The sequence below is a fragment of the Hyalella azteca genome, unplaced genomic scaffold (genome assembly GCF_000764305.2).
Source record: "Hyalella azteca isolate HAZT.00-mixed unplaced genomic scaffold, Hazt_2.0.2 contig15264, whole genome shotgun sequence".
NCBI classification, from domain to species: Eukaryota; Metazoa; Arthropoda; class Malacostraca; order Amphipoda; family Hyalellidae; genus Hyalella; species Hyalella azteca.
The window spans coordinates 5,594-15,818 of NW_025945121.1; the positions used below are offsets into that span (position 1 = coordinate 5,594).

At 37.2% G+C, this 10,225-nt stretch overlaps 1 protein-coding gene across 1 annotated transcript; it reads left to right on the top strand.

Annotated features, from left to right (window-relative positions):
* The first annotated feature begins 3,044 nt into the window (after positions 1-3,044).
* On the top strand, positions 3,045-9,021 carry LOC108677056 (homocysteine-responsive endoplasmic reticulum-resident ubiquitin-like domain member 2 protein). Its single transcript, XM_018165208.2, has 6 exons — positions 3,045-3,368; positions 3,849-4,098; positions 4,410-4,560; positions 4,664-4,830; positions 6,071-6,230; positions 6,526-9,021. The coding sequence occupies exons 1-6, from the start codon at positions 3,138-3,140 to the stop codon at positions 7,136-7,138; spliced, it is 1,572 nt and encodes a 523-aa protein (XP_018020697.1). The 5' UTR covers positions 3,045-3,137; the 3' UTR covers positions 7,139-9,021.
* The last annotated feature ends 1,204 nt before the right edge of the window (positions 9,022-10,225 follow it).

Here is a 10,225-nt window from a genome sequence, read left to right on the forward strand (position 1 = left end):
TCAGGTAAAAGAAAATAAATTAAAGTGCGAAAATGGGCAGTGCATCCTAATGATCCTATATATAAGGTATGCACCGTCTCCAAGATCATATATAATCTCAACCTAATTTTTTATACATCTATGTTTTGGCGGTTATTCCCTTTATCTTTAAACTGACCGACGAAAAGCATAATTATAAATGAAACTTTTTGCTAAATATCATTAGTCACAGTCCAATATGCGAAGATGATTCTCATAGACAAAGTTCTGTCTTTGAGATGAATCATCACACCAATATGCGAAGATGATTCATCTCAAAGACAGAACTTTGTCTTATATCTCACCAAAAGTTATAATTAGTTTATGTGTGAAAATACAATAAATTTTCAAATAGTGGTCAGCGACTTTGATGCATATACTGTTGAAGGTTTTCTACAACAATTTTTTACAAAATCTGTAACCAATCACAAGTCACAAAGGCATTTGCCGTGAGCCAATAGCAAGCAAGAAAATCACAAACTCAACCTATCAAGGAAAATTCTTAGACTTCCTTAAAAATTGTAGTTTCGCCATGTTAGAGATCGTCATGGGTAACAGTATTTTTTGAACTTCAAAGGCCTGTAGCAGAAAAATTTGATATATGATAACTGTAATTACGTCTTGAGACTGTGATTGGACTTAGCTATGAGTTTATGACTGTCGTACAGTCCTACCCAATCTCAGCTCATTTGAGAAATTGTTCCTGTCGAAGACGAACAAAACATCTCAGAAGTCTCAGTTTTTATATTGCAGTCAACTCGCCCATTATTATACGAAGGGAAATAATAGACTGCAGAAGATCAGTACATTATGTTGCAATACCTAGTTGCATATAGGTAGACCAGTCAGCCACAGATAGTGCCACAAGCCCACAACACAAGTGACATCAGATCAGGCTGCGGCTGGGTCTGTCGTCGCGGGACGCGGCTGGCGTCTTCAAAGAGCCTAGGAGGCTAGGAGCTGGAGCCTGGAGGGTGGGGTATAGTGGCAAAGCAGAGAGTTTTTTAGACTCTCCCTCAAGTTCATTTTTTAGTCCTATATGTAGACCAGTAAAGTATCCTGGATACCAGCATTATCATACATAAGAAATTGGTTTAAATCATGAGTAAATGAGGAAATTAAAAATGAACTGATTCTAAAAAATCTGTGGTTTGTCACTATGGGGTGGGGGCTACCGGCTAAGACTTGGAAGATGCTTCAGTTTTGAACTTCTGAATTTTAATACCACACTTCTTAAGTTCTTCTAACCAATTGTAAAACATAATGATTGATGACTGTAAATTTGGAAGCTTTGATGATACTGAATAAACACCACCTTGGCCATTCTTGAAGGCAAAAACTGCCCTACTTAGCCATCCATATACTGTTATTGCTAGTAGTAGGCTAATTGCAATATAAAAAATGACATTTCAAAAAGACAAAAAAGCTGAAAAAATCATGAAAAAAATAAAAAAAATAATTGATTTTTTTATTTTTTCTATATTTTTTTAAATGAAAAAATCACCAACCCTGGATTTTAGGCAACCTGAATTATGTGCCGTCAAACAGGGTAATAAGGGATGGGCAGGGTAATAAGGGACAGTCCTCCAAAGTTCAACATTTTTCCTATCTATGTAGCATAAAGCAAGTTACAAAAATTATACATATACTACCTCTAAAAATTCCTTGAAAAAATGTTTTAAAAGTGAGATTTTGGAAAAGTATATACCTCTGCTAAGGTCTAGCAAAAAAAATATTTGCCATATTAAAAAATTTTACTTGCATAAAAAGTTGCACACTGGTGTTGGCTTAAAAACGTGATTGACGGAATTTGTGTAGCTCATTCCAAAAAGAAATGGCAGCCATTTTTGCATGACGGGGCAATAAGGGACACCCCTAAAAATGCATTTTCTGTAAAACCTTGGTTTTCAAAGGCTCCAGTTAACAAAAAAATCAATTAATTACAAAAGATTTTGATTACATTTAACTTGCTCAGCAAAAAAAAATTTCACTTAACAAAATATTAGTGCATCATTGGTTATCACAAAATTGTGCATAGAATGTCATAGATAGAATTATGCACCATGCAACATAGAATGAAAAGTAATAACCATAAGTATTATTTATTTCTCCAAAAAATATTATGGTTGTCACTAAAATATTCCTTTCTGATTCAGCCTTCAGGTATGATTCTTATGATCTTTTTTTTTTTTTTGTTACAGTGAATGAATTCACTTGACTCTATTAAAATGGTGTGAAATTACAAGCCATCCTGTAAGCTTACAGATACAGAAGAAGTGATACATGGCTGCTGATATGAAGCTTGCAGTGTATAAGGTCGTTTTAAATGCACAATGGCAGGTCTTGGATATGGTAATATCATATCAATTACACGGTATTGAATGGATAAGGTAATATCATATCAATAAAAAAATGAGTAAAAATCACAGAAAATGTCATTTATTCTACATCTACATCATCTATAAAGGAAAAGGAGGAAAATTCAGAGTACTGTTAGTAATGGATGAGCACACTCTGCATACTTCAAATGTTTAAAAATTTTATTTTATTTAAAGTGTCTCTTATTACCCAATTCCAGTTGTTAATTGGAGGCCATTATTTTGCATCTGGCACCTTACGAATAGCATATGGAATTTTTTGGAGATGCCATACAATAGCCCTTGCAAAAACCTTCAAAATGTGCGCGAAACTTGTTTATGAAATGTTTTATGGTAAGAAGTTATTAATGAAAAACGCTCATAACTGTCCCTTATTAGTTATTACCCCATTTGACGGTACCACTACGTCCTGGAGAAATACATTTTGTGGTATGCATATGTACCACTTCGGAGTCACGTGTTAAAAAATTTCTCACAGGCAAGATATATTATATAGCAATAATATTCTGAAAAGGTTCTGAATTAGTATTTGTCATTGGTTTTGTATACAATTCAAAATATAAATTTTGTATATCTACATTTGCTCCTCAACATTTTAAATACAAGCTTATTTAGGAATTTCTATTTATGGATCTTTTTTTCTTTGCAGTATCTAACTCGGAAACTCCTTAAATTGCATATTTGGTAACTAAAATCAGTAGTTGTATTATGGAAGACATAAATCTAAATTGAGAACTAAGCATGTCAGATGCTACAACCCCAGTTGATAAGGTGACTGGAGAACCAAGCAAGAATGCTCTCTCTCCTGAAGCCACAGCACGAGCAGCTGAGGTGTCAGCAGTTCCTAGTGGGCTCTGCATTGTTGTTAAAGCAGCTAGTCAGAGCGTCCCTGACATGGTGGTGGACTGTTTGCCAGACTGGACTGTGAAAGACCTCAAGCATTTCCTCAGTGAGGAACATTCACTCAAGCCGGTAAGTAGGTAAATTATCTTAAAGGGTTTAGCAATTATTTCTTTACATCTATTGCAAGAAATTCTTTCAATATTTCATGTACTGAATGATTTCAGTTCATGCCTTAGTGACAAAATTTGAGGCTGTAATTATTTGGCTTCAATTTTCCAATTTGGTAATTTCATACACATCATTTTCATTTTGTAATTTAATTTGACATTTTTGCATTAGCATTCATATTTATGCAGTGCAAGTTCAGTATGTATTTATTTATGTAAATGTTCAAATTTAGTTGGATTTCAATTTATTTCAGTTCTCTCCAATTCTCTGTTTCTTGAACAAAATATCACAGTTCTCAGCTACAAAAGAGAAAAATAGCAATCTTATCTAATAGCAATTTCCAAGAAAGCCCTTAGAAAGCTGCCCTGAATTTTATAAACGTGCATGGATGAAGCCAGCCACAAATTATATTATTTTGTTGAAAAAATGTTTGTATTTCAGGCAGTGAAAGAGCAACGATTGATATACAGTGGACATCTTATGAACGATGACAGCTTATTGACAAGCTTGTTGAAGCACTCGAGCAGCACTGATGGTCGCTTTGTACTGCATCTTGTGTGCACGCCGTCCAGACAGCCTATGACCAGCAACACTCCAGGCACTTCCAATGTGGCTCACCCGCACACTTCTGCCAGCCAACCAAGTGGCTCCAGCAATACTAATAATAATTTTTATTCAACCGGAAATGCTGGTAATTCTACATTATTTATTTGTCTAATTCATTTTCTTGTCTGCGTTTGAAAAAGTTGAATTAGTTTGCCAAAAATTAACCCAAAATGAACAGGAAACTTCAATAATGAATGAATTTATGTTTAAATTTTTTTTTCCAATGATTTAGTGACACAAGAACCCAAACTTTGATGACTGACATCTAGAATCTCCTTTCAGTACTGGGATAAATTACACTTTTATTACGTATTGAATTAAATTCCAACAGAGAATTCATGGCTATATATAATAGATGTGCAAATGATGAAGTAAGATGTGTATCTGGCTGGTCAGGTGGTGTGCGCCAGCGCTTGAATGCTGGCCCGGCTGGTGATGACTGGATGCAGAATATGTTCAGTGCAAACCTGCCTGCTGACGACCTGAGGGCTCACGCTGACGCCTACAAGCAGTACTACGAGAACTACATGCGATCATATATGGCGTAGTAAGTTGGTCATTATAATATGAATGCAATGTTTATGTAGACAAAATATATATTTGTTTCTTTAGCCCCTTTAGCAGACAAGCACTAAACCTGAAACTAACAGTCTGCAGAGTGTCGGCAGTGCAGATGGCAGCAACGAGTCGGCCATACTTGCAGCTTGGCGGCAACAGCTGCTAGCCACACAGCAGCTTCCTGCCGCCACCAGCAATGACACTCCAGACCAGCAGCCGCCTGCTGAAGCCCAACCTTTGCAAGCCCCTCAGGCGATTGGTGAGATCTGCAAGCGTTTGATGTCTCGGTTATAAGATTATCATTACTAAGATTTGTTGGTTCAGAGCTGAGAAGAGAGTTGTGGCCTTGAGGTGTTAGAGCGCTGCCGACACAAAGTGCATGTGGTAGGTCCAACACCCGTTTGTTACGGGTGACAATTGAGGTGAAGAGAAACGTAGCTCTCATATGGATGTACTTGCAAGGCACTCTTTGAAAATAATATTAAAAGTGCCTGTAAAATAACTATTGAGTAATAAGTGCTGAGGAAACGGAACAGAATGCAGAGACGGGTAGTGAATAATTTGACTGGATCAGAGAGCTATCACAAATAATGTACAATTGATCCAAGACGTTAATTCCATAGTTCCTTAGCATTAACCATAAAGCAGCAGGGCATGAAAGCTTAGTTAAATACATAATTGAATGCAAGCATATCAATGACGGAAGAATGCATGACATTCAAGTACACCAAGCTGAACTAACACTGAACATGATCGCAGTCGTAGCATTAACATATATTTCATTGAATATGTGCAGAGATATAAACAACTAATATAATATTGAGATAATCCAAATAAAAATCGTTGAAATCATAGTGACTTTTAACGAAATGTAAGTTGTAACACATATATAAATAACAACCAATGATCGTGCAAGTTGTACTTCTCTGAATTAAAATTGAGCATTGCGTACAAGTGAAATGGTTGCAGGAAAAATTCACAAAATAAATGCAAGCCTAAACTCTACGGATAACATCACAGATGAAACATTAAAACATACATAGACCTAATATCTTAAGACTAACATATCCCAACAAGCGGAGAATGAATGAACACTAATGAACTTTCTCATGAAGAATTATAGATTGAAATTTCTTCTGTGCTTGAAAGTTAGGAGATCAATGTGTTATAGTGAATAAAAATTTATAAATTGAATCAATAAATAACAGAATGCAATGAAAATACTATAGATAACTTCTTGGCCACTGTAGAGAACAACGCTGTGCAAGATTATTACTTCTTTGTTATTTGAATTTAATTGAAATTGTAACATATATATCTCGTGAATCACAACTGAAACCAAACTTCAACATTCTTTAGTCTGATACCAGGCATTTGACCTGCCCTTATTTCTTGGGGCTACCAAGTTGATTTCAGTGCAATTGACAATCATTATTATGTTAATATCAGTGCAATTGGCCGCGAGTATAACTTAACCATATTATGCTCCTACATTGCAGTGGACGAGCTTCCCATCGCAGATGAAGATGCTGTGGCCCACGATTGGTTGGACTCGCTTTACGTCCTTGTTCGTTTTGGCATTCTAGTGTTCTTCGTTTATATTTATTCGTCAATCTACCGTTTTTTCATCATCATTGCTTTCTGCGTACTGCTGTACTTGTGAGTATTGCTTATTTCTCTGCATTATTGAGAGCCCATTCTTCTCATAACTTATCAAATGAATGCGAGACGATGTAAGGGATTGAAGGGAGTAGAGCAATTTAATCTTATAATCTTGACTACTTCTGTTTCACGCATTCATCGGCAATATATTGGGAAATATGGCCTAAAAGATCCTATTATTGATATGATATGATTAGGGATTTTCGTCATTAATTTGGTCTCGTCATTGTCTAGCGTCATAAAGCTCTAATTATGACTGATGCTGGTTTAATCAACGCTCATTGTTGTTCAGGTACCGAGTTGGTTGGTTTCGCGCCCTTGGCTTACCTGCTGAAGAGGCTCAAGTCCGCGAGGCTCGGCAGCAGCAGCAGGCACAGCAACGTCAACCTCAGCAACAACAGCCGCGTGCCCCTCCTGCTGAGGAGCAGCAGCCGCCTGCAGCCCCCGCTGCTCGTGCCACGAACGCCGCTGCGAATGAAATTATTGACCCAAATCCACCAGTTTCGGGCGATGCCAGTTCATCTTCTGCTGCCACTACTCCTGATGTTCCAGCTCCAGGCACTTCCAACGACACAAATGCAACGAGCAATGATGCAACCTCTGCAGCATCTGGTGCCAGCGCTGGAACAAACAATGCTCCTCATAACGAGGACGTCAGATTGCCTGAGACTGCACCTGTCGTTACTGGACCTGAACCTGCTGCGCCGGCCGTGTCCTTCTTGACGCTCTCGTGGACCTTCTTCTCAGCTCTGCTCACGTCACTCGTGCCTGACCAGCAAGAGACTGCACCTGTCGTTACTGGACCTGAACCTGCTGCGCCGGCCGTGTCCTTCTTGACGCTCTCGTGGACCTTCTTCTCAGCTCTGCTCACGTCCCTCGTGCCTGACCAGCAGCAAATATTGTAACGCGCCCCCCACGCACCTAATATTATGTGATCCTTGCACATATATGCAACTTCATAAAATTGAAATAAGACGGAGTTGCACCTGTGTATGTCGTAGATTTTTGTGTGACAAGTTAGTTGTCTACTAAAAAATAGGCAATCAATGCAATTCACGAGGCATCGTTGTAGTCGTCTAAATTATGTCGTTTAAGGTCTGTTGGTGTAAATATTTACTATATATATAGATGTTTGTTTATTATATAAATATATAACATGGGCCGCCGTGCTCCAATAATATATTGATATCTACTTGATCACCCTGTTCTGGCTTGGTAACCTTATGTTTCTTTCCTTAAATCTTGATTTAAAATGTAATGGATGTTTTATATGTATCTTATTAATGTGTTTATTTGGAAATTATGTTGGTTTAAAGTGTGAGGTCGAACAGGTGAAACAGCTGTGAAATGGCAAAAGTTATAGTTTATAGAATCGTAATTTAATCTGAACCCGATTAGTTGCGTTTGCTGATAACCTTGATATCAGAAATTTCTTTGGTTATGTAAACTCGTATATACTTGAACGCAAATGTTTTGTTTTTGTTTTGCATACACTTGAAAGGTTCACAGTTACCATTCGTTCTCTTTTAAATTATTTGCCTGAACATGGTGTTGAAGGAGTTTCTTTGTTATTTCATTTAATTTGAGCTTTTATTTTAAATGGGACTATTTTTCTAATAAAAATATCCCGTTAGTCATCGGGTCATCGATTGACAGGTAGACAAGTTCTTTTTTGTTTGGTTTCTTGTCTCTCATTTTGCTTCAACATAACGCCTCGATTTACTGTATGGAACTTTTGAAGGTATATAAGTTACGCTGAGAAATGCGAATCTGGAGAAACGTAAGACGAACGCCTACATAAATACGTTCTTGAGCCGTTACTTTGCTATTGAGTATTTAATGCTGTACTTGCTTGGTAATGCGCTGCTGGCAAAGCTAAGCAAATATCGCTGTGAATGCAATCGCATCGACTGGAGATCAGTATAATCTATAGTTCAGGATCTCCTGCAACGGAATTACTGCCTGGTTCAGGCAAGATGTGCATCATGCAAGACCTTAATGCCATGTACTGTGCATCAGCAATGAATTCATCCCGTGGACCGAGACAAGATTCAGAATTACTTTTATTTGTGTTGCTTCGTTGAAAACGAAATTCTAGTCTACATTCATAGTAAGGAAACTAGTTTATATTGATATTATTAGAGAAGGATGATTCTTGTATTACATGAAGGAAACGCAGATATAAAAGGCGATTTTGCTCTTTGATTTTGTGTTACTGTATATTTTTAACTTATACTACTGTTCTGGATTGTATATTTTTCACTTTGCTACTTTCTGGGCTCACGGCACTCGAGTTTCTCGTTGAGTTATTGGCGCATCGTCGGATGTTCGTTAATATTGACTTGCTTTGTTACACAGAAAATGCCTTTCTGGTGCCTGCGGAACTGCAATTAAGATCCTGTGCTCTGTCAATCTTTGAATTTTGATCAAATTTTGCCTCGTTATAGAAGCAAGTTTTAACTACATTCCGTGGGTAAGATAAAGCAAAATCATTTTGGCAACAGATATCCCGGGAAATCGAGGCTTCCAATGAGCTCTAGTTACAGCTGTCGTTCCACCAAATGATAATCCACAGTTACTGTCGGTTTTATAATATAGTGTGAGGTGGCAGGTGTATGCCACTCCGCGTGTTCTTGCACCGAGCTGCTCACGGATTTTGCAACACATCAGTTCTAAATTTCCTTAAACCCCGAAAACCTTCCAACATTTTGTACCCTATCCTAGATTTTTTTGGATTGCTTGATAAAAGTTTAATTTCTATATTAGCTAAATACAGTCGTTGTTTTCAGTTTTGTTTCTTTCACAGATAATGTCTATGGTGCAATAAATTTCTTAAGCTAAGCTTTAGTTCTGGGAATTGGGAATCTTATGCAAAAAATACATCGGACTGAATCGAGTACGAAATTAATGAAGGAAAGCGATTTACTAGTCAATTTTGATGATTGTCAATTACTTGCACCAATCGAGACGTCGGCGATTACTTAGACGAAAACTAGTTTCTTTTGCAGCCGTTACCGAGTGAGAGCAAAAAGAGATTTTGCGTATGTATTTGAATGTGAACATTTTTTTCGTGTCCGGTTCCAATTAATTGTTATAATACCAATTACCTTTCCCCATCTATATTTTCCTGGTTAGTGGGTGCAATGACCAATATTCTTGTCTTGTTTGCACATTAACATTAATTGTATTTCTTCTCGTTTCATTTAAATTTCTTCCTGATAAATTATAGAGCTTTTATGTACGCTCGCTATAAATTGATAAATACAATTTGCTTTCCTGCTGCGACAAGCCGGGCAACCCTCTGGTCACGTTCAGTGCAGAAAGTCATTTCATGCAGGGACTTATGAAGTTGACTTTACGATGATCAACCTTAGCTTCGTTGTTATTCAAGACCAATTCATGTTATCTCATGGCTTCTGGCCATCATAACATATAGCATAGTGATGTCGGCGCTGATGAGTAGGCCTAATGTGACCTGTCGCCGATTCTTGTACTTTTCGTGACTTGTTCACAGAAGTTCTAAAATCGTGTCATTTTGCCGGAACTTTTCAGGACTGACGATAGTTTGAAATAGTTCAAATGACTACTAGATTTCCACCGGGTCCGATATGGTGCTAGACATTTAAAGTGCCATCAATATATTATATGCTATCTCTGATGTGGTGCTATCAATCTCTGAAAACGAGCACTTAAGTTATCAAAGAATTGCAAGTTTCGCTTACAAATGAGTTCAACATCATTAAAAGTTTTGCAAGACCAGTAGTTTCATAACAGCTTCATGAAATGAGACATGTGAAATAAAAGGAGAATGGACTGCTGAGAAGCAAATTGTAATCGTCATCTGCTAATTAGCTTTGTTTCCATTTAGGTCCTGTTAATTGTATTGTTTTTCATCAAGTGTAAGCATTTTTCTCATCGTGCAAAATTGCGACTAATTATAAACAACAGAACCGTTTTAATTTCAAAATTTGTTTCATCTTTATTTTCGTTGT

Coding starts and splice junctions, on each gene's coding strand:
- LOC108677056 (XM_018165208.2), top strand. CDS start 3,138: ATGTCAGATGCTACAACCCCAGTTGATAAGGTGACTGGAGAACCAAGC. Junction 3,369..3,848: donor AGGAACATTCACTCAAGCCG/GTAAGTAGGTAA, acceptor TTTGTATTTCAG/GCAGTGAAAGAGCAACGATT. Junction 4,099..4,409: donor TTATTCAACCGGAAATGCTG/GTAATTCTACAT, acceptor CTGGCTGGTCAG/GTGGTGTGCGCCAGCGCTTG.